Source organism: Amblyomma mixtum, chromosome 8, assembly GCF_055824585.1.
Source record: "Amblyomma mixtum isolate Tamu chromosome 8, ASM5582458v1, whole genome shotgun sequence".
Taxonomy (NCBI): Eukaryota; Metazoa; Arthropoda; class Arachnida; order Ixodida; family Ixodidae; genus Amblyomma; species Amblyomma mixtum.
Window position 1 is genome coordinate 16,439,561 of NC_143019.1, and position 22,574 is coordinate 16,462,134.

The following is a 22,574-nucleotide window of genomic DNA, read 5'->3' on the forward strand; positions in this document are numbered from 1 at the left end:
GCAGGTTTTCAGAGCACAAACTTTTATTGTACCTCCGTAACCCTGTTTTCACCCCTCACCCCTGCTCGAACCACGAGCTCCATCGACTTGCTGCACATTGTGGTCGTGGCCCTAGCAACCGGGCCAACCTAGCAACGGAGCTCCGCACGGAACTACCGCTCTCATGGAGGAAGGAAAACGTCCTCCATGACCGCTCTGAATACTGACGTCACGGATTAAAAAAAAAAAAAAACTCATTTGTCTCCAATTTGGAACGTTTGAACTCAAAAATTATATTAGTTTAATTGCTATTTGAATTATTTATATTATTTTATATTTGATAATTTACTCTTCTAGGCTTAGAGACAGATTTTATTGCTACGGTTGTATCTGTAAAATCGATGGCCACACTGTACACAAAGTCGAAAAGTAGCCATTTGTAGCCGCCAGCAGTGCAATCCAAAGTCGCGCGTTGTTTCTTTGCTTGAAGCATTTGGTTGAAGTATAGTTGAAGTGTGTTCGGGACCGGCGTCACTGTTCTGTGAAGTTATCCGCTGAATTCTCTGTTTGACTGGCAAACCGTGCATGACAGCAACTATTGGATAAGGCTCGCGGGTAGTGTTCAGCAGGCATGGCTTATTATTCGGCTCAGGAAAAGAGGAAAGCGTCCGAATTGGCCCTGGTTCCTGCAAAGAAATCTCGGCATGATCTCATCTCAGCCAGCGATCAGAACAAACGGCTGCAGCTCGCAGTAAGTGTCGCTTTTACGTCCTGATCTGCCGTCATGACCTACTTCGTTCGCATCTCCTATCTGAATTGTCGAAATGGGGGGATGAAGTTGGGCACGACATAGCCACACTTCTACTTGCCTGTTTTTGTTTCGGCGATCGCATTTTGTATCTTGATTCGGGAAAGGGAACTGTTGATCGTCAAAATCAGGAGCAGTGATCTCACTTCGTTTGGTCCATTCGGACTTGTGTGGCTGACGCTGACGACAGCATTAACAGACCGGTTAATTTTAGTCAAACATAGAACAAGCATTGCTGCAACATCAACTAAGAACTGCTACAAGTCAAAGGCCCCAGACAGGGTCTATCATAATTCCAAATATCTAATAAAGTTCTCTTCTGTGATCAAATTCCGCATCGTTTCAGCCCTGAATTATGTCCTTCTGAAAGCTTCATGCGCTTAAAGTTCCGCCCGAACGGAACAACTGCGGTTGGAGTTCTGTCGAGGCCCATAACGGCTGTTAACCTAACCTGACAAAACAAAAGCACACAGCAGAATATTGAAACGTTTTGTAATGCTCTGGTACTTCTGGACGGAACTCTAACTACGGCTAGACATTCTGCTGGCAGTCATTCTTAAAAAATAATAATTATAATTAACCACTCTCGAAGCTACGTCTAGAAAGAACGGCGACTGTCACTTTAGTTTTGATACGCCGAACCTGACCTAATCTAACCAAAGCATACCATACCTAACCGTTTGAGATGCAGTGGGCATGGAAACAAAACCATGCTGCAATATACCATCATACATGTTGTGATGGTATGTACTGGTGCCAGTCTGATTGAAATCTTAAGGGGCAGTTGGCACTGAGGGTTGATCTAAAAGAAATGGGGGACTGGTATGGTCAAAACTGCATCGCCAGTAAATGCTGCATTTGGACAGAGCTCTAGCAGCAGCCATGTCGTTCCATCTGGATGGAACATCAGACACTTCATTTTCTTAAAGCAGCACTCTTTTTTCTTTTCAGGATATTAATCGAACATCTAGTTTGGAGGCACCCATTATGCTTCTGACCGGACACCAGGGAGAAATTTATTGCGGCAAGTTTCACCCAGATGGCACGTACCTGGCTACGTCCGGCTTCGACAGGCAGATCTGTGGGTATCCACTGTTAAGAGGCGTCAGAACTTATTTCTAAGCATTGCTTTTGTCGCTCTGTCTCTGTCCAACTTTTGCAGTTTTTTGGAACACGTTGGGAGAATGCGAGAATTTTGGAGTTCTCACCGGCCACACAGGTGCTGTACTGGATATGCACTTCTCCACAGATGGCAGGTGAGTGGGAAAGAAATACGCACAGTTCTTGATGATGCTTGTCTGTTCCCAAGTCGGAATAGTGGCCACAGAGCTATTATTGCGGAGTAGGTTCCCAAAGTATTGCCGAATATGCTTCTAAGTGTTTCAGCTTTGGGGCAGAATAAAAGCATTAATGTGTAGTCGGTCTAGAACTGTCCCTGTGGTCAGTCACATCTAACTGTTTTGTGAGGTCTCTGACCTTTGTGTGGTGAATAAAAGGTACACACACACTTGCTTAGTCACAACTAACTTCATTTTGGAAAACATGTGATCGTATATCAGCACTAGAGCAAGCACTCCTTTGCTGGCTTCCAATTTATGAGATGTTTGTGCGGTCGTATTTTCACTACAGCCTGCTACCAAGTTACTGAACTTTACAATCCATCATGTCGTATTAAACTTTGGAAAAATGCATGTTCTAAGCTGTAGTATTTTATGTACATCATTGTTCATTGAAACTGAAAACCTCTCTGGAGTGGGTCAGTGGTTAGGGTGCCCGGCTACCGCACCGGTGGACCCAAGTTCAGTCCTGGCTGTGGTGGCCATGTTTTAGGGCCGGCGAAATGCAAAAGGCGCCCATGTGCTGTGTGATTTCAGCAAACGTTAAAGAACCTGAGGTGGTCTAAATCAATCTGGTGTAGAGTCTTCTACTTTGGCGCCCCTCATAGTACTTTGGCGCCCCTCGTAATTTTTCCATGGCTCCATCTTCTTTAAAACTGCTACTTTATAAAACCTTAGTTAGATCTAAATTAGAATATGCGTGCTCTGTGTGGGACCCGGGACTTGAAACTCTTACTAATCAGTTAGAGTCAGTACAGAATCGTAGCGCCAGATTCATTTTGTCTAACTTTTCCCGCACTGCTAGTGTAACTACAATGAAAAATACTTTGAACCTTCCTAGCCTTTCCCTTCGTAGAAAACTCGCGCGAATACTAACTTTTCACAAGATTTACTACCACAATCATCAGCTAAAACGGGATCTTCTATCTGAACCATCGTTCATATCACCTCGCACGGATCATCGCCACAAGGTACGCATTCCATACTGCCAAAACAATGCATATTTTAACTCGTTTATACCAAAGACGGCGAGCGATTGGAACCACCTGCCCACCTTGGTCGCCGACATCTCTGACAACTGTTTATTTAAAAATGCCGCGGAAAACTGTGTTTGACTAGGCTGTTTTCTTACGTAATCTGATTTGTATTTTGTTCAAGCTTACGTTTTTTCATTCCTTGCTGTATAACATTACATTTTCCGTTTACTTTTTGTTTTCATTTTGCTGCATTGTTTTTACTTTTTTATCCACTCCCTTCTGTAACGCCCCACTGGGGCCCTGAAAGTAATGTAATAAATAAATAAATACATGTGTAGCTTTGATATGTTAAACCCCACCTTTTATAATTTTCACAAAGGCTGCGATGCTCAAGCTTTTGCATCGTGTTTTGGTAGGTTTACAGTGGTAGATGGCCTAAGGTTAATAATGTAACGGGTGAGGTGTTGGGCCTTTATTACTCGGATATCAGGAGACAGTCACCGAGGCAAAGACGGGCCTAGGATGTGAAAACTTAGCAGCAGTTTATTCTCTTGGCAGGAATGAAAATAGGAGTCCTCTATACAGGACAGAGCGTGCACTATTATGTGCTGCACATCACCATTCCTTAGGCAGAAAAGTTTGACATACCGGAAGGTCACGTAACACTGGCCACTGGCACATGAAGCCCCACCACTTCACACGTCCTTTGGCAGTGTGACTCAAGACACATTCCTAGCAAGCCCATCCTGGTCTGGCCGCCAATGGGTCAAGGCTTTTGGCTTAGAACGATAGCACTGCCTTGTCTAGAAGCCTAAATTCGCCGAATAAGATTTGGGCTTTGCTTGCAACTCCAGGTGTTAATGTGTACTAAGGCCCAGTACGGCAGTCAGCAAGTTTGTAGACTGATACGATGACAGCAGGTGTCCAACGTGCTGCCTCCCAGTGTTTTCCATGCGGTTGCTTCGTGGGGCGCACGTGGTCTGTCAGCTGCGATTACTGTTGCTGGAGGCCAGTGGTGTGCCAGTTCTGAGTTTCCACTAACGGCCAGATGAATGTCCTTGTGAAACATAACAGTGGTGTTGGCATCACACTGAGCTGTGCTTGTCAGTGCAGCCTGCTGTTCACGGCGTCCACTGACAAGACTCTCGGCGTCTGGGACACCCACGTTGGTGTGAGGATCAAGCGGCTCAGGGGTCACACCCTGTATGTCAATGCCTGCCACCCTGCCCGCAGGGGGCCCCAGCTCATCTGCAGTGGCAGCGATGACAGCACACTCAAGGTATGGTCTGGTCTGCATTTTCTCACCATCAAGACGAGAGGAACAGACCCTGTTGGCATTGCTTTTAATTTCTTATTATGCCTCAACATCTTGCTTAACTTGTCGAAACAGTTTTTAACCGCGCAGTTCTTGCTTGGGTGTCATCCTTATTTGTTGTGATTCTTAACTCTTTTAAATTTTTGATCATTTGTTATGGTATACAGTTTATGCTATAGCATAGGAAAGGGAGGATACCTGCAAGTAAGATTGCAATTTGTCTGTTATTTTACACATTAGCTGACGTCAGCCCTTCTGATGCTGTAAGTCATTCTAAAAGAGGCGTTCAAACTAAATAACATTTTGGTGCATTTGAAAATTTTTAGAATATGATGGCGATATGTTTATGAAGAGTTTACTCAAGATTTTCAGCACATTTTCTTGTAGACGTTTTTGTTGTTCATGAAATTTCTAGAGACCTCCACTACAGTTTCTCTCGTAGCCTGAGTCGCTTTGGACGTTACACCCCATAAAACGAAAACCAAACCAATTTCAGTTTTTACTCAGTGCCATTAAGCCCTCCAGTAGTGCCAGGGTGCCTCACTGTGCAGCTCAGAAGCAGACCGCTTGGGCTTCATATTTTTGGCAAAGGCCCTACAGTTGAGGGAGGGGTGCGGAGATTGTCCTGTGTGCGCCATCCGTGACCTTGTCGTCTTGAGTGTTTCTGGAAGTAGGCTCTGTCATTTGGGTGGGGTTGGTGTTGCGGTACTGCTGTCACTTTCTCTTCCTTTTACCAGGGAATGTCTCGAATTCTCCGAATGTCTCGAATTCAAACAGCATACTCCTTAAATAATAGGTCACTCGAGCTAGTCACCACGTATAAGTACTTAGGACTTCACCTTCATTCAGACTTAGCATGGAACCACCATATTAACCTTATACTTGCATCTGCTAATTGGTCATTAGGTCTCTTAAAACATAACCTAAAGCATGCTCCTCCTCACCTCCGTGCTCATGCCTATACCACTCTAATTCGACCTAAAATTGAATATGCCTCGGCTATTTGGGACCCTTACCAATCTTACCTAATAAATAACATCGAATCATTGCAGAACCGCGCCGTTCGTTTTATTTACTCCGATTATTCACGTAACACCAGCATCACAGCCTTAAAGAAACGCGCAGGTCTCCAGGATTTATGTCTCCGCCCGTAAAATTGCACGACTATCACTTTTTCATAAACTTTATCATCATCCATCACTTCATAACGACTTTTTTTCTTTGCCTCCTTCGATTTGTGACCGCCGCGATCATCCCTTTAAAGTTAGACGTTTCACGTGCAGAACATTTAACTATGCGCATTCATTCTTACCACGCACAATATCTGACTGGAACACTCTGCCTTCACATATCGCAACCACCACTGATCCTGATAAATATTTTAAACTTATATCTTCAATAACTACTGCTTAACTCTTTGCATACATTGTTATTTTATTTGTTCATGGCTTCCTTTTTTGCAGGGTTTGTTACTAAAAAGATTCATTGTATGTTCTGTTTGTATAATTTTAATACTGCAGTAATCTTCGTTCTTTGCCGCGCTGCCATTCTTTTAATTCTTTTTGCTTACTTATGTCATGCAAAGTGTCTTATTTGTGCTTTTGATTGATTCTTTTGCTTACTTATGTTATCCAAAGTGTCTTATTTGTGCTTTTGTTGTTTGTTTTATATTTGTGGTTTTGTTTTATTCTGTTCAATTGCCTGTGCCCCCCCCCCCCCCCCTATGTAATACCCTCTCGAGGGCCTTTAGGGGTATTCTGTATAAATAAAAAAAAAAGGCAATGAAAAGTGCAAGTTGTTGTTGTTTTTTCACCTCGCCTTTGTCCCCGTTCTAGCTCTGGGACACTCGGAAGCGCACCCCAGCGCACAGCTACCAGGAGAGCTACCAGATCACGGCGGTCTCCTTCAACGACACGGCTGAGCAGGTGCTCTCGGCTGGCATCGACAACCAGATCAAGGTGAAGAGTTTAGCCGACTTGTGTTCTTTGTTTCCGCCTTTTCAATGACTGGCACGGCTCGCTGGCAGCTTATTGGGTTCACTGCACTGCAGGTAACATACCACATGGTTCGGACTGACCTAATGAAGTGATCACTATGTCAATAAAAAAAAAAAAAGTAACTATTGAAAGTCGCTATTAAATGCCCTCATATAATTAAATGGCACTTTGTTGATGCAGTCACATGTCTGGGGTTGTTATGGTAATTTTCAGCATGATAATTCACACGAAAGGAGTAATTCCAGTGTATGATGCAATTGTTCACATTGACAACAAATTGCACTGGCTCAAAAAACAGACACAGCAGATGAGGTTGACGGGACAGGCGTCTCCTATGTGTTTTTGTGTTAGTGCAGTTTGTTCTCAATTAGAAACCACGAACCAACTCACTCAGCAAGAAGTACTTCTAAGAAACTTTGTTTCTAATACGAAATTCTAAAATGTAAAGGATGCAAACATTTCATCGGATCAGAATGCTTGACATCCCGATTATCCTAACCGCATCTACTATAGACCTTTTCACGACCTTCGGAGCAACCGGTTTTCAATGAGGCAGCACCCTTCGATATTACGGTCAGATACAACTCAAGAATGGTGCGGTGAATGCTTCTCGAAGAGGGCCCTCGAACCAATGGCGTCGGCCGATTTCTGAGATTTCTTGCTTAATTCCCTTGCATATGCAAGACAAGCGTGTCATTGCGGGAGGCTTGCAGGTGCAAAGGGATCAACCACGAGGTCATGACACCCGGTTAATGCCATTGGCTGTAGACCCACCTTTGAGGAGAATTCAGCACTTAGTTCTTGAGTTGTATTTGACTACAAGGGTGCTTGCCTCACACAAAGGTTGCGGTGTACCTTGTACAGCAGTCTTCAGCAGTTTGCAGAAGAAAGAAGTTGTCTGAAAAGAACCGTTTTTTTTCATGACATAGGTGTTCTACCTGAATTTGAGGCTTGTTGTGCATATTTTGCATACACAAGCTCAGGCTCTGCCCTTCATTTCTAGGTTCGATTCCAGGCTGCAAGAAAATGCACTCTTATCATAGCTTTCATATTCTGCAAGCTTTTGCAGTCAACTGTACAGAATGCTGCTTCTCTCAAAGGAGCAGACATCAATGCTTCTGCCCAGTAACCAGTGGCTTGCTTACGCTTGGATTTCACACAGCGGTAGAGCTCAGCTAGGGGCTTTGGCTAATATTCCATTTTAGTGTGGCATGTCTGTTTCAGAGCACAACTCTTAAGCGCTCATTCGTTAATTGAGCCGCATCGCTGCTGTCGGTGTAACCGAGCCAAGCTATAAAGAAATAAATAAAAAACAAACAATGCCACGACTGGTATTCGAACCCGCGGCATCGCAAATAAATCAGCTTCGCTGGCCACTGCACGAGAGCACTAGGCTATTGCCGCAGCCGATCACGCCTCGTTTTAAACTGCAACACACTCTCGTGCTCTGCATTGCACATCATCGTCTTCATCAACTAATACCGCTATCAAACTAATATCTTTGCTATACACGCCGACGACCCAGCAAAGCAAAAAAATGAGCCTACCGAGACTTATATCACTAGGATGTTGCCGCAGCCGATCACTCTCGCACTGTGCAGTGCACATCGTCGTCTTCTTCTTCTAATACTTCTATCGAACTGAAATAAATGTTCTTGCATGCCGTGCATTGCACGTTGTTATCTTCTTAAACAAATACTAATATCGAACTAATATCATCGTCAGACGGGCCGATGACCCAGCAAAGCAAAACAGTGAGCCTACAGAGCCATAGATGCATACACAGCTACGCAAAAATTTTGCGTTAGGGAGCATTGTAATTGTCCTTAGAATATTTTTATATCCGAAATCAGCGGTGCGTCAAGGGCAGTGGCAGCGTCTGGCCCTGTGAAGGCAGGACAGCCTCTTGAAAGCCTTCTTACTCTCCCACTGCATCGCGGAAAAGAGTGTTGCGATCTTTCCCCCTGCATTGGCATGTGCGATATCCGCAGATTGCTCTTTTAGCGTATTCATTTTCAGTGTAATTTTTGTCACTTGCTTTGGCACCCCTGATGTGGCACCTGCTTTGCTTGTTCTACTTGGGTTGCTCAATTCACTGCGTGCGCATTTGCAGGTCTGGGACCTGAGGAAGAATGCAGTGCTGTACAAGATGGTGGGCCACCTCGACACCATCACTGGCCTCTCCCTCAGCCCCGACGGCTCGTACATCCTTTCAAACTCCATGGACAACACATGTTAGTACTCTAGTGCTGTCGGCAGCCAGCATGGAATCACAGACCTGTGCCTCTCCCTAGCATTACCTCTTCTGGACACGTTACCATTGATTTTGATCTTGACGTCGGTGTCATTTCGTGCCCCTTGCAGCACCAGCAGGAGCAGTGCAGCTCAAAAAGCAGTCTGCACAGGGCAAAAGAAAGGTGTTGTGGGCACAATAATAAAAATCGCTATGATATGTGTGTAGGCTACGTTCAGTAATGCCGTATATGTACTCATGTAAGGGCCGCACTTTTTTTCCGCGGCTCTCACGAGGTGTGGCCCTTGCATGGAACCGGCGTTTTTCCGCTAAAAATTTCTGCTACAGCACAGCCCCGATTACGCGTCCATTTTTTACATGGCAATACCCATTTTTATGACGAATTAGCGCAGGCGCGATGAATCCTTCGAATACACAATGCATTAAAAGTGTGGATTGTGCCTGTGCGATCTGTGTGGTTACCACCCACAGTAAGGCAGGTTGCTAGCGGTTGCTTGATGACTGTATTTTGTATTGCTTGCAAATTTCGCGTGATCCTAAGTTAAGATTCACCTAAGGTGCGGCGCTTGTGACGGCTTGGAGCGGCGCGTCACCGCCCAAAAATGCGCCACTCACGTTTTCTTGCACGGTGAGGCACACTCAACATGCCTGCACCCCATCCTGGCTTTTGCGCAGCATAACGTTTTGTCAATTCTTTCTGGTGCGAACGCTGAGTGAGCTAGCGTCAGTGACGGACCGCGTGTGCGGGGTTCCAGGCCGAGCACGATGCGCAGGACGACGCTTTCGTGGTGTAGCAATTTTTATGCGGCCCAAATTATACACACATGAAACAGTGTTTGGCTCACTTTTTTTTTTTTATCGAATTGCTGGTGGCCAAGGTGGGGATGTGGCTCTTACACGGGGGTGGCCCGTACACAAGTAGTATATACGGTATTTCTTGGTAGAAGGGGTCTAATTGATTGGCTTTGGCTTATGTCTCTCTTACAGTGTCCAGGCTATGACAGACTCGGCTACACTCTAGGTGACAGATTTTCAAGCATTGGAGGTTCTTTCAAAAGCATTCTAAATGTTTTGAGAAGTGAAGTTAACCAAACCAAGCCAAAAGATGTTGCACCAAACCATGCAGATGGGTTGATTTCAATAGTTGAGTCCTTCTCAAAAGCAGAATCTGCTAAGGAATTTACACGTTGGCTCCTGAAAGCAGCATGGTATTTGCATGTTCAGGAATTGAGGGTTAACACGTCTAATTTGTAGCCGTAGGCTTATGTCTCTCCTACAGTGTCTAGGCTATGGAAGACTAGGCTACATTCTAGTGGCCCTTGAATAGTTTTGTGGTTTGTGTGCAAATGTGTTATATTGAGTCAACAGTGTGGTAGCTGTCTTGTATGAGACAGCTGATGTTTCACGTGGCAAGCATTTATTGAAGCCAAGCAACGTTTCTTTTTTCTTTTTGCAGTAAGAATCTGGGATGTTCGTCCCTTTGCCCCACAAGAGCGATGTGTCAAGATCCTCCAGGGACACATGCACAATTTTGAGAAGGTATGCTTTGTTCCATGCTTTCTTCTCATTCCAATACACAGTACCTGCATACGAACCTGTGGCAGACCGAGAGCCTTTATTTGGTGGAAGTTGATGGTTTGTGTCACTTTATGTGTTCCATAGCTTCCACAATGGCTGCAGCATGTACAGCCTTTGTCAAAAGTTTATAGCTCAGGGGGTTTGATTCTAAACTGTATCGTGGTGCTCCTGTAGTAATTGTGGAAGTCTTACCCATTGGAGAAGGTAGGACCAGAAATCTTCTTCCCTTCAGGAAACTATGTTCGCTAAGGATACATTACCAGCCACATGATGAGACTCAAAAGCAACCCCCCCCCCCCCCCCCCCCGGGCTTGACAAAGGGCGCACTTATTGGCTAGCATCCTAATGAGACTGACTACAGACCTCTGCCTCATTTGTTAATTGCAGGATGGCCAATGGGGAGCTCACAGCCTCTGTGCCAGTTAACTCACAGTGCCGTAAACCTTGCAGAGTGTCCCTCATGCATTTACCACTGCTAAACTTGGCCCAATCTGTTGCAAGAGCAGTTTGTCTGCACATTTGTGCATTTCAACATTTTGTATGCGTAGTGTTAGGTTCCCATTTGATGGCTATTGAAGCCCTCATATGGGAGCAAAGTTGTTGTGGACACATTGCACAAAAATGTCAGGGCAAATGCTGGTCCTTGAATCCTTGTTGGCTGGCATGCAAGCTGTCTCTCACTAGATAATTCAATATCTGCTCTGAGGATGGAGTCTTACGCTGCCTAGTCAAAACCGCTGTGGTCTGCATATCTTGTCACATTGATGTTAACTGAATTTGAAAACAAGAGTTTAAATTCGAAAAGGCCATGCCTTGTGGCATCATTCAAAAATGACATCGTACATAATGTTTGGACATACAGCACAATTACTATTATTTTGTTGCTCTGGTTTCTTGAAGGTACACTGAGCTTGTTGTCACTTAATTATGAACTTGTGAAGATCAGGAGGAATGTGGAACATTGAGAAAGGACAACATGCGCACGAAGTGCTTTGGTCACATCAGCAGAATTTTTTTTTTCTTGCTGTCTTGAAGGCGCCCAGTTCTTACTTAGTAATGCAGTTGCAGCTACTGTCAAGCCTTTATGCAACCTCACATGTGCCACCCAAGTAAGACGGAAGGCTTCTGGGGACGTGTGAACAGCTGTGGCATTCTTTTATGTCCTCGAAAGCTTAGAATACAAGTTTATGTTTTATTTATTGATTGATTGATTAAAAGTGGTGAAAGCGCCCTCATGAGCTAAGAGCCCCACTTCCCCTTCCAAACTGCATTCGTTCCCCAACTGTCATCATCACTGTCGTTTGTTCCTCGGGGTGTCATGTGAGAGTGAATTACACTTTGAGCACCACTGACATCATTATTAACATGGAGCAAGTGTAGGCCTCAGACCTGTGCTCACAGGTCTGTCATGAACATGAATCCTTGATGCAGCGAAGAGTGGGTATCAGTGCTATTATCTCTCATCTGGTGGAAAGTTTTGATATCTTTCATGCATGTTTGATGAATGCTCGTCTTGTTTCTTTCTTACCATTTTTCAGAACCTGCTGCGATGTGCGTGGTCTTCAGACGGCAGCAAGGTTACGGCCGGTTCGGCCGATCGCTACGTGCACATCTGGGACACCACCAGTCGCCGCCTGCTGTACAAACTGCCGGGCCACAACGGCTCAGTCAATGACGTTCAATTTCATCCCAAAGAGCCAATCGGTTAGCGACTTTTTCAATTACTAGAGATAGCAATACACTACGTAAACTATAGAACAGAGGTTGTCAGACTGAGTTTCGTGGTACCTTTGGGTTCCCTGAGCACCTAAACCCGTATATGCCTCAACCCCAGTCTTCCCTTTATCCACTTTATTTGGGGAATGACCATATCGCACTTGCTTACAGCAGGCTGTTTCACTATACTTTGAGTTATTATTAATCGAATTTGGCCATCTTTTAAGGCTCTCTGCATCTGTACTCATTTTTTTTTTTCATCCGTGTTAGGTAGGATGCAATGAAAACCAGGTCAGTCAGGGTCCCTGGGCACTTTTGGGAAGTCATTGGGGTTTCACAAGACTAAACAGATTGAGAACACCTTGTATAGATTATGCTATGGACATGGTTAAACCGTTTGTGAAAAGGAACGGTTAAGCAAATCTAAATATAGCCACCCATCCACACACAGAACGATCCATTCTAAAATGGAGTCTGATGGCTTGGGCAGAAATTATATTTGAACAGCTCACAAATTCTGCATAACTGCAACTCTAGAACAGGCACACTGTGGAGCATTGCGTTCAGTAGGAGAGCAGATTGGCAAATGAAGCAGGGTTAGCCGCTCACCGTGCTGAAAGCTCCCTTCTCATCATTGGTGTCAGAGATGGGAGTTATTACAGGAAAAGGCAGTGTTGCTGTTACAGAAGGCTGCCGAGATTGCCATGCATGCAATAGCAAATTAGTCCTCATGCTACTGAGAGAGGACTGCACATTAATTTGCATAGCGTTCTTTTTGCATGCATGTTCTAAGCAGTGTGATAGCATGCCAGGGTGTGGATGAAGTTCTAACTCTATCTTTTTCTGTTGCTCTTGCAGTGCTTTCTGTGGCAAGCGACAAGCAAGTGTACCTCGGAGAAATTGACAAGTGAAGCACTCAGTAAACACATTCAGCCCACGTCATCTGCTTTTTATTTCTGTGGGAGTGCCTGCTAGAAACTCCCACGTGGAATTTGTTTTCCTGTCTTTAATTTTCACACCTTCACCCTCCAGCTGACCACGCAGAACATCACAAGCTTGTAAGAGCACCTTGTCCTTAGACTCCAAGGCATGGGCTCGCACGGTTGCCCTGAACGCCACTGTGTCATCAAGAACTCGAGCCAACATTGATGAAGAACCTGCAACACCTTGTGTCTGAGCAGAGGCCAATTCTAGTCCCAGATTCCGGAAGAAGTTGGTGACGAATTCAAGGCAGGCAGCCACTGCCGCTCTGCTCGCATCATTGTGATTGCGTTGGACGTCTTTGGATGGTGCTTGAAGCTTCGCGTTGATTTGTGTTCCAAGGTGCTGGACAGATGACACAGCCGTAGGGTAGTCCAGGTCATCGGCAAAAGCATCTTGTAGGCATGACCTTGTTCGTTTCAGAAGGTCGTACAGTTCTTGCTCTACTATATGCGCTGTGGGCACCTGACCGCGGGCATACGATTTGGCATTGGCACAGAAATCGTTCAGGGCCTGTAGGGAGCTTTCAGCACCTCGAAGCAGGTCTGGTGTGAGAAGCACGTCCGCTTTGTAGGCCTTTTGGAGACAGAACATTCGAAAAACGTCGGCCGAGTGAGTCCCGAGGAACTCCCGCAGGGGCATGGCGTTGCCCAGCGACTTGGCCATTTTCGTCGGCTTGCCGTCGGGGCCGCACACATGCACCTGCCCGGTGTGAAGCCAGTGATTCACCCACTTCGACACACCGTGGTAGCACCGACTCTGCGCCAGTTCGTTTTCATGGTGCGGGAACGCGAGGTCCCTGCCCCCTGTGTGGAGATCAATGGCCGAGCCGAAAATGGCGCTGGCCATGGCTGAACACTCGACGTGCCATCCGGGCCGCCCGGGCCCCCACGGCGCGTCCCAGCGGGGCTCCCCAGGTTTTGCGCCTTTCCACAAAGCAAAGTCCCGGGCATCTTTCTTGCCAGCGGTTTTCACAGCCTCGGGGTCGTCGCTAACACTTCCTGGAGTACGAAAAACGGCGTATTCGGGACACCTGGCCAGCTCGAAGTAAAGGGATCCGTCCGGTGCGGGATAGGCGAATCCCTTGTCCCTAAGCGCAGAGCAGAATTCGACGACGGCATCGATGTGTTCGCTGACACGCATGAAGAGCGTGGGGGGCAGAACGCCAAGGTTTTCCAAGTCCTCGCAGAACTCTCGTTCGTATTTTCGGGCGTGCGCCTCGAAAGTAACGCCTAGATCGCGGGCGCGGTTGATAATTTTGTCGTCCACGTCCGTGATGCCCATGAGCAGCACCACGTCCAGGTCGTAGAATCTGCTCAGGATCCGTCTTACGATGTCCATTCGGACGTAGGAACAGGCGTGACCAACGTGAGTCGAATCGTACACGGTGGGGCCGCACGAGTACCATTTCACGACGCGCCCGGATTCGAGCACAAACGGCCTCTTGTCGCGAGTAATGGGATCGTAAAGCAATATTCCCGTGTCGAGGCCCTGAGGAGGCGAACCGGGCGGACTGGACGCATGGCAAAGCCAGGAACGTATCGAGTGAAGGAAAGCGTCGGGCTGGAGAATGCGACCGGAGAAAAGGCGTCTGCAAGCGAGTGCCATGAGTGCCATGCTTCGTAGCGTCTGTGAGCAGTGCAAAACTGGGGCGGGCCCTTTTAAAAACATTCAGATCGGCCCTCCATTGAACTGTACACTGTGAACTTTACTGGGAACACGACGTGCGGCGTGAGATGTAATCAATGTAATACATAAACTGTGTAAAGGACGACTTTACCGGCAATCGGCGCGCATGTGATTTTAAAAAAAAAGAAACGCAAGAAAAAAACTGTTAAAACAAGGCAAAATAATTTGCCACTAATCCTGAAAATGTGTCCATATTTGCGCTAAAAATTGCCTTAAAGTAACTGCAAAAGCATTCTTTAAGAAATAAATATTAAATACATCAGCCATAGAATCAACTGCTTCCCTGAAGAGGGCGTATACAAACACGCAGGCTTCAAGAAGATAGCTTTGAAGAAACAGCATGTGTCTGACTAAAACAGTAAAATCGAAACTAGTGTTCTTACAGCATGCCAAATTTTTAGTATTGCCATTTTTAAACAACGGCAGGAAAAATTTGAGCACGAATAGCTTGAGTTCCAACGTGAGAAAGCACTGGGAAAGTTCCGCGTACCGGTGTGACTCACTGACATCATCCATCCATTGCGTCATGGTAGGAAAAGTTCCGCGGAAACGTTTATTCTCGTAGTGCATTGTGGGATACGCACATTTTTGTTAGGAAGCCAGTCTGGAAACAGCGCCATATTTCGCGCCAAGCTCGTGGTTTGTGGTCGTTGCATCGCAGGCCTGGTGGCTGTCTTTCACTGTTGACGTGATCAGCGCGTGTGAAAAGGTGAGTGGCGTTTCGAATAAGCTAATCATTTTCCCGGACAGTTTGAAAACAAAATGAGACACCGGCAAAGTGCATGTAGCGGCGAATTCGACGCCGGCGGTCTTTGACGCAGTCTTTTGTTGCTAAGCCTAAGCAGTGAGCGATAGTCCCGGTTTCGCCGGTCAGCGAGAAATGTATGGACGTTCGCGCTTCGCTTTATCACGGCAACTTAGCACGTTCCTATGTCTTTGGAATTCACGCAGCTGAGCGGCGTGGCCAATACGCTTGCCGTAGTCGTAGGCCGGCGTGGTGGTAGCTTTAATTCGCTAAGCCTAGTACGTTATCCACGACGGGTTTCCCACGCTTCCGCTAATCGTGCCGCGATCTGTTCGTTACGCGAGGGATTGCGCAGGTGAAGGCGGCCATAGCGGTGTGTGTGATTGTTCTCTTTCTTTGTGTTCGCAGGTGTTGCCGCCCGTCAGCGGTGCTTCAGCATGTCGCCGGTGAGTTGCTCGGCTGAGGCGGTTTTCTTTTCTTTGGATTTTTATTTTAGTCGCGCTAGCCCTGAACCAGTTCCTGGCCGTACCTTTGCCCGCCTAGGAAACGGCAGTGAAGAGTGTGACGCCCTATCGCGCTTCCGCCGCTCGTCGATGGGAAGCTGTCGCTTATTTTTAGCGAGCTTTGGCGGGGTATAGAGGCGCGGAGTTGGGACTGCGGAGCTTTTTGAAACGGCGTTGTGCGAGGCATTGTTTGGCCGACTCTGTAGTTCGCCGGCATGTGGTCGCCGCGTTGCGCCCATCTGTGGAGCATTCTTCGTGCGAGTTATTTTATTGCCCACGCTGCCATTTCATCAGCCTGCGCTAGCGCGGTGACCGGTAACAGGAGCGAGTTGAACTTTTCAAATTCTAAGCTGTGCTTTATTCAGGCAGTACTTAGTGCCCTCGTTACTCGAGTGTAATGTGCTATAATACCGACTTCAGTGCAATGCTTTAAATAAAGTAGCTAGCGCTTCATTCTAATGCGCTTTTATAGCTCTCAATTTTAATCTTTAGCGGGAACAGGAAATCGCGCCTTTGAAGGGGAGTAGGTTTATATGAGAAGCCCGCTCAAAAGCGTCAAGAAATGTGCCCGCCGATGCACGAGGTCATTCGTATTCAAGTGTGGTGGATGCTAGCAATTGCTGCTGTTCGCCCAATTAAGGTCAATGCTGTGGAATTGTTTCGCGCATCCTTCGAAACTAAGGGCTAGTGTGCATGCCATTGAAAGTTGTTGGCCGGTTTGGGTGATTTTTCTTACTGCCTATAGCAAAATTCCTGTAATAACTAGTTGGCATTGTTGCATTTAAGGGTAGTATGAAGGAAACTAATGGTTGATGTGCAGTTTGTCTTGAGACATTTGCATGTGTGCATAAGTTGCCATGGAATTGATGCTTGTGTGGCTTTGAGGGTGCACTTGGCTTTCCCATAGCTGGCAGACTTTGTCAAAAATATGCATCCACATGGTTTGCTTTTTGACCACATGGTGTGGCTGGTTTTGTGTCAATTCATCTTTGCTGCTTAGAAACAAACTCCTTGAGCTGTAAAAGTGCATTGCTTGCCTGGGGAGCATGCAATTTTGCATATAGTAACTTTGTCCAGTGGCATCTTCGCTGGTCTCTTTGATCTGAAATCTTCTTATTGCACTGACTGGTATGAACTTTCAATGCGTTCAGTCTTGCCTTTCCTAAGCAGATCCATGTTCCTACCTTAAGCACTTGCCGACTCAAAAAAAAATTTGGTTGGAACGGCAGCATGAATTTCGAGCTTGGTCAGCATGAGCATTGCCCGACGAGTTTCTGGCTTGCACTGCTCCTTCGAGCCCCAGAAATATAGCACTTTTGCCATGCACACGTCCTTATTTTTGTGCTGTGGCCACTAAATTTGTACAGGCACAGAAATAGAGCTGCGAAGTCTAATCGCTCATAATGCATGCGAAGATACTGCAGAATGCATCTCGTGCTCAGCCTTTTTAATGCTTGCAAATGTCGCTGCTGCAGTCGACATGAGCACACCAGTCACTGTTGCTACCTGGGGCAGATGTATTTTCCAGACTTAGTTTGCTTGAAGCTTGTGCAGAACAGAGCATTGGTATAGCAGGGTCCATGCAGGTCCTTGAAAACCCTTTCCTATTTATTTCTGCTAGTGTTGGAAGGCGGTCAGGGTGGCCGCATCAGCTAAAGTGGTGCGGTTTGCACCATTGCATTAATGGTGTGTTGCGTCATTGGCAGTCACTGCCAAATGATTCTGGGAGGTTGCAATGTTGCGCGTGCCGCTTCTCTTGGCAGAGGACAAAGCTCTTCGTGGGCCACTTGCCAGACGGCCTTCGCACAGAGGAACTCCAGGAGCTCTTCGCCAAGTATGGCACTGTGACGGAGTGTGATGTCATCAATAAGTACGGTTTCGTGGTGAGTGCTGCTGGCGTGAGCTCTGCCTCTGGCCTTTTTTTTTTTTTTCCCCACCTTCCCGTCGCTGGGCAGAGGAGTGGTGGCTCTGGGTTTGGCTAACATGTTGTGCTTCTTGATTGGTGATGTTGCAGCACATGGCCACAGAGGAACAGGCCGAGGAGGCTCTGAAGAACCTGAACAACTACAACTTCATGGGTTCCACATTGTCAGTTGAGGTGAGGCCTTTCATTCTATAGTTTGATGTTTAGCTGATGCAACTTGATGCGTAAATTATGTAAACTGATGGAAAATTTGGAGTAGTTGTCTTGAGGATTTTGGTTTTCTTGAATTGCTCGTTGGCCAGTATCTATCTGGGTTTGAACTGTGCAACTGAACTCTGATTGCTGCTAGGAATGCAGTTTGCCACATTATCCAAACTGTTCGATATTGACCATTGTCTGCTAGTACTAACTTATGATAATCTTCCAGCCTTGCATCACCGTGCTAATGGCAATTTAGTAGAGTTCCTAAAAGCCTTGTTTGACTATACTGATAGCAGTTAGCGATTTTTGAGGTGTTCTCTGTGCTCTCCATTGTTCCTGTAGCTAAGGCAGTTTGGGTAGGTACGCAGCCCCATCCTGCGGGCAGCTGCTATTGCAGGCGGCTGCCCTTCATATTGGTGGCTAAAGAAATCTCGGGGTCTTTTGAGTGACCCTTGTGGCATGCTCTTGCGTTGAGCTTGCACGAATCTTGAGGTCCCACAGCTGTGCATGTACTTACATTTGCCTGCGAAGACCGTAGTCCGCGTGTTTCGAGGCTTGACGCACCTGTTCTTTTGTCTGCCTGCCAGCGCTCCACAAGCAAGTTCCACCAAGAGCCGGGGGCACCTGGTCGGGCCAAGGGAGGACCGAGGTGAGGCGCTTGGTGCTCAGCTCTGTTTGCATTGTCATGTGCTTTTGTTTTCCAAAGTGAAACTCATTGGCTGCAATACATGCGTCAAAGAGGAACTTAGTTTCAGTCCCCGCTGAACTTCAGAATTGTGCTTTGAGGCAGTGTTGGTCGCTTTCTGGTGCAGACCACCATATGGCCAGGGCATGCAGAGGAACGGCTACGATGGCAGACCTTCGGGCGGCTACTACAATGGCGGCGGACCAGGTGGCTATGCTGACTACCGCCGGGGCGGCGACTTCTATGATCGGGCCCCATACAGGGCCATGGTAGACAGGCCGCGGCCCTACCCAGCCCCGTACGAGCGCCGGGACGACCCCTACGCACCACGACGCCCGCCCCCGGGACCCCCCTCCATGGGACCTGACATGTACGAGCGGAGGCCGGCTCCAGACTATGCCCTCTACAGCCGCCGGTCGCCTCCCCCTGCCTCAGGGTCAGCGGGCGCTTAATCCGCACCCTAGAAACTGTGTGTGTGCGCAGCTAGTAGCGGGAGGTTCTACCGAGGCGCTCTCCTTTAGAATCCCGTCAAGCTGTCTCTGGCTCTTTCTCCGAATTTGCATGCACCAAAAATGCAGGATGGCTTTGCTCCCATCACCCGATTTGACCTGTCCTGGCATGCACAAAAAGACGGGGTGGGTTGGCTTCTGCCCCCATCACCCATTTGGCTTGCCCCATCATAGTTGCATGTTGAATCGCCTTGCCAGCTTGTTTGGGGTCCCCTGTTTTTGTGAAATCAGCTTTGGTGTAGGTTGCTTGTTGTGCATGTGGTACGTTTGTGTCGCAGGGGCCCTGTGCTGATGGCAATTTGTTTCGTTTGCAGGTACAGCTGGGGTGCTGGCTACGGTTCCAGTGACCGCATGGGCGGCTACTCCTACGGTGGCTACTAGGCGCCTTTCGGCTCCCCCCGCAACAGGTGAGGGTGAAATTTGCGACGCCAGCCACAGCCGTGGCGGTGGTTCATTTTGAGTGCGCGCGAGTTGTGTGTGTAGTCGCGTCGGCTTAGCCGCTCTTGTGTGGCGCGGTCGAGCGCGATGATGGGCAGCGCGTCGTCGTGACTTGTCGCCTCTTGCCTCCTCCCCCGCAGCGACGACACCCCGGACGGTTGCGCTAGCGCTTCGGTCGGAGGTAGCGTGCGGCGGCTAGCGCCCCCTCGCCGCGTGACGACCGCCCGACCCTTTGCGCCCGCCCGCTGGACCGCCTCTGCCGTACCGGGGCGCCTGCGCCCTCCGCCTCCTCACACGTCACCCATACTTAAAACCTGGCCGCAAGTGCCGCTCTCTGTTAACCACCACCATCATCCTGCCTTTTTTTTTTTTTGCTCTCTTCTCTGTGTACCACCACACCTCATGTCTCGTCGTCCGAATGCAGTCGCTGCCCGAGGGGAGCGGGCCAGTTTTACTAAAGCGTCGTCTCGTCGTCTCTCACTCAATAAATGTCCATGGTGTCGCCAACAGAACCCCGTCTCGAGAGTTACTGCTGCGCTTCGTGTGACGCTGACCCCGCAGGCCGAACGCCGTACTACGCTGCTCAGGCTTTGTACGCTGTCGGTTGCGCCGGAGGTGTGTGCGTACATTATGGGGCTGTTGGTGGGGGGGCCCCCGGCCACTCACCGATGTTCCCCTCCTCCCACTTTTTCCAGCCTGGTTACAGGTGCACACTGCCTCCAACACCCTCCCAACTGGGTTTGTGGTAAGTCTGTGGGAGGCCCTTCGTGGCCCCTTGTCCCCCCTTTTCATTTGCAGCGGGCCCACGACTCGGGATTGGTTGGCCAAGTCTCATCCGGGTTCCCAGGGAGCTTAACGATGCAGTCGGGTGGCCGAGGTTAACGGGATCGATCTAGGAGTGCTGGTTAACGGTAAACGGTTGCTCTGGGTTCGGCGTGTACTACCTTCGTGCTTGCGGATTAGAACTGAAGTGTAAATAAACTGGTTTCTACAACTGTTCTTGGTGCGTGTGTTCTTGCGGTTGCACAAATGGTGACTTCAGGCGCATTGCAAAGGTAGGTCCTTCGTCTGGATTGGCGGAAGATGGTCTGCTGGAAGGTTGGTATGTTCGAAATGGCCCTCTTCGTTGTAGCTCAGGTAGGTATCTAGGGGCTTCTGTGTAGCCGCTTAGGAGTTTTATGCGAAGCGTATTGCTAGAGCTGCCACTCACGCCGTCGCCGTGGATCCCCCACGCGACACCGTGACGTCACACCGCGTGACGACGGATGAGAGCCGGCCTCCACCTCGCGCCGTCGCCGTGGGGCTCCTAGCCGTCACACCCGCGCATTTCGAACGCGCGGTCACACACTAGGTGAAACGCTCGCTCCACCGGGCAGGCAGACTCGCCCAACGCGCGTCTCGGGGTTAGTCTGCGTTCCGCTGTAGCCATGCCGTTGTCTTCCCCCACGACGAAGGCTTCTAGTGGTTGTATTAAAATGACCAAGTATTCAACCAAGGAAAGCCATGTATTACCAAGCCTAGCCACTACTATGCTTCGTATTCCCCAGGCTTAGCCAAGCTGAGCCTCTGCAATTTTTTAGTTGGAGCTTTCGGGCAATACTTGTAGGCGTACCAGGATTCGCGGTTAGCGACCACGTTCTACTCGTGCGTTTGAATTCCACGTTGGCGTGCAGATATCTGCGGAAACAGGATTGTTCGCTCTGGCTGAACTCTAGAAAGGCACCGTTGGGGCGAGATTACGAAGTGGAGCAAGCCGAGATTTGAGTGGTCGGCTGCTTTTATGATGCGTTTCGGAATGCTGGCGGCCATACAGTACAGTGCTCTAGAGCACTGTACCCGAAGGTTTGCGTGCCCAGCTGGTCTGTATTGTGCACTTAGCGCCAACTGCATTTCTCTGGCGCCCACTGTGGACAGTTTCCTCGGCAATGAACGCTTCTTTTTTTTTTTTTTTTTTTTTTTTTTTTTTTTTTTTTTAGAGCGAGCACTGCACCGTGCAGCGGTGGCATTGTTTCAGGCGAGTTTAGCATTCTTGCAGCGAAAGCTTCACTACGCCATGTAAAGCTAAGGCCGCGGACTGCAGGACCACGACCTTGCACTGAGCCAGAGGTAAACCAAGCAGCTACCACACGGCACCAAGGTCAAAGGAAAGGAACTGAGAAGAGTGCATGATTGTGTGTCGATTCACACGACCACGTAGCCGAAGATGTATCGATGAACACCCTGTGACAAAGCTGAGACACACGTGACTTCTGACGTCAACAATTTTTGTAAAAGCGGGCGCTATCGCGTTGGGGTACGTGGGGTGGTGAGATATGTGGGCTGCATTCGTTAGCGCCGACAGCGTAGTGTTCATTGGATGAGCAAACACTCGCGATCAAATGCACCAGGGTGGGCGCGCTGCGTATCCAATGTCTGGAACTCTCAACGTAACAGACACCAAGCCGCGTAAAGTATAGTAGCCTGATAAACCATAGCTATCGCTCTCTAGCCAGATTCAGCAGCAGAAAACCGCACCCAAACTTTCTTGTCACACATAAAGGTGGTTTTAATGCGAGAGCATTCCTTGGCTCGTGTGGAAAACCGGCCGTCAGATCTAGAAACCTGTGGCCGAAACGCGGCAGGCAAATTTACATTGCCTTGTCCTAGAGAAGCAGGCCACCGGCGTCGCCATGCACGTATTGGAGCGTTTGAGGTGTCCGCTGACCCAGCTATATGATGTTTCCTGGATGAAATTGACCCCGAGCCAAACATAACTTGGACCTCCGAACAATCGTGCTTGGAAGTAAACGAGGACGCGGATGGCCAAGCTTGAGTTTACGCAAACCACCCAACCATATTCGCTAATCCAACCCATGTTCACAGTCTCGAACGCCTTGCGCATCAATTCCTACCACCAGCAGCACCTCGCAAACTGCGCAGGAAGCTAGGGACTAGAATT

At 48.1% G+C, this 22,574-nt stretch overlaps 3 protein-coding genes across 10 annotated transcripts; 2 read left to right on the forward strand and 1 right to left on the reverse strand.

Annotated features, from left to right (window-relative positions):
- Positions 1-492: 492 nt before the first annotated feature.
- LOC149331493 (U5 small nuclear ribonucleoprotein 40 kDa protein-like) lies at positions 493-12,872 on the forward strand. Its single transcript, XM_089557350.1, has 9 exons — positions 493-730; positions 1,739-1,868; positions 1,950-2,043; positions 4,215-4,380; positions 6,252-6,374; positions 8,527-8,647; positions 10,124-10,206; positions 11,784-11,949; positions 12,820-12,872. The coding sequence occupies exons 1-9, from the start codon at positions 611-613 to the stop codon at positions 12,870-12,872; spliced, it is 1,056 nt and encodes a 351-aa protein (XP_089413476.1). The 5' UTR covers positions 493-610.
- Positions 12,873-12,893: 21 nt separating this feature from the next.
- CysRS-m (cysteine--tRNA ligase-like protein, mitochondrial) lies at positions 12,894-14,748 on the reverse strand. The gene has a single exon (XM_089556668.1). It carries the CDS (start codon positions 14,611-14,613, stop codon positions 12,901-12,903), a length of 1,713 nt encoding a protein of 570 aa, XP_089412794.1. The 5' UTR covers positions 14,614-14,748; the 3' UTR covers positions 12,894-12,900.
- Positions 14,749-15,188: 440 nt separating this feature from the next.
- Positions 15,189-20,635, forward strand: LOC149331495 (uncharacterized). Of its 8 annotated transcripts, none has more exons than XM_089556672.1 (8): positions 15,189-15,340; positions 15,785-15,822; positions 17,643-17,762; positions 17,894-17,977; positions 18,592-18,653; positions 18,817-18,896; positions 19,513-19,605; positions 20,332-20,635. In XM_089556672.1, the coding sequence occupies exons 2-8, from the start codon at positions 15,814-15,816 to the stop codon at positions 20,490-20,492; spliced, it is 609 nt and encodes a 202-aa protein (XP_089412798.1). In that variant the 5' UTR covers positions 15,189-15,340; positions 15,785-15,813; the 3' UTR covers positions 20,493-20,635. The 8 variants fall into 8 exon arrangements, with proteins under 8 accessions (XP_089412798.1, XP_089412802.1, XP_089412797.1 ...); XM_089556676.1 differs by having other exon boundaries at positions 20,435-20,635; XM_089556671.1 differs by having other exon boundaries at positions 15,191-15,340; positions 18,817-19,125; positions 20,435-20,635.
- The last annotated feature ends 1,939 nt before the right edge of the window (positions 20,636-22,574 follow it).

Excerpts from the sequence above, each read along its gene's own strand:
- LOC149331493 (XM_089557350.1), top strand. The coding sequence starts at position 611 with ATGGCTTATTATTCGGCTCAGGAAAAGAGGAAAGCGTCCGAATTGGCC. Across the intron at positions 4,381-6,251 it reads GCGATGACAGCACACTCAAG|CTCTGGGACACTCGGAAGCG; the intron begins GTATGGTCTGGT and ends TCCCCGTTCTAG. Across the intron at positions 6,375-8,526 it reads GCATCGACAACCAGATCAAG|GTCTGGGACCTGAGGAAGAA; the intron begins GTGAAGAGTTTA and ends GCGCATTTGCAG.
- CysRS-m (XM_089556668.1), bottom strand. The coding sequence starts at position 14,613 with ATGTTTTTAAAAGGGCCCGCCCCAGTTTTGCACTGCTCACAGACGCTA.
- LOC149331495 (XM_089556671.1), top strand. Across the intron at positions 18,654-18,816 it reads CGGGCCAAGGGAGGACCGAG|ACCACCATATGGCCAGGGCA; the intron begins GTGAGGCGCTTG and ends TTTCTGGTGCAG. Across the intron at positions 19,126-19,512 it reads TCGCCTCCCCCTGCCTCAGG|GTACAGCTGGGGTGCTGGCT; the intron begins GTCAGCGGGCGC and ends TTTCGTTTGCAG.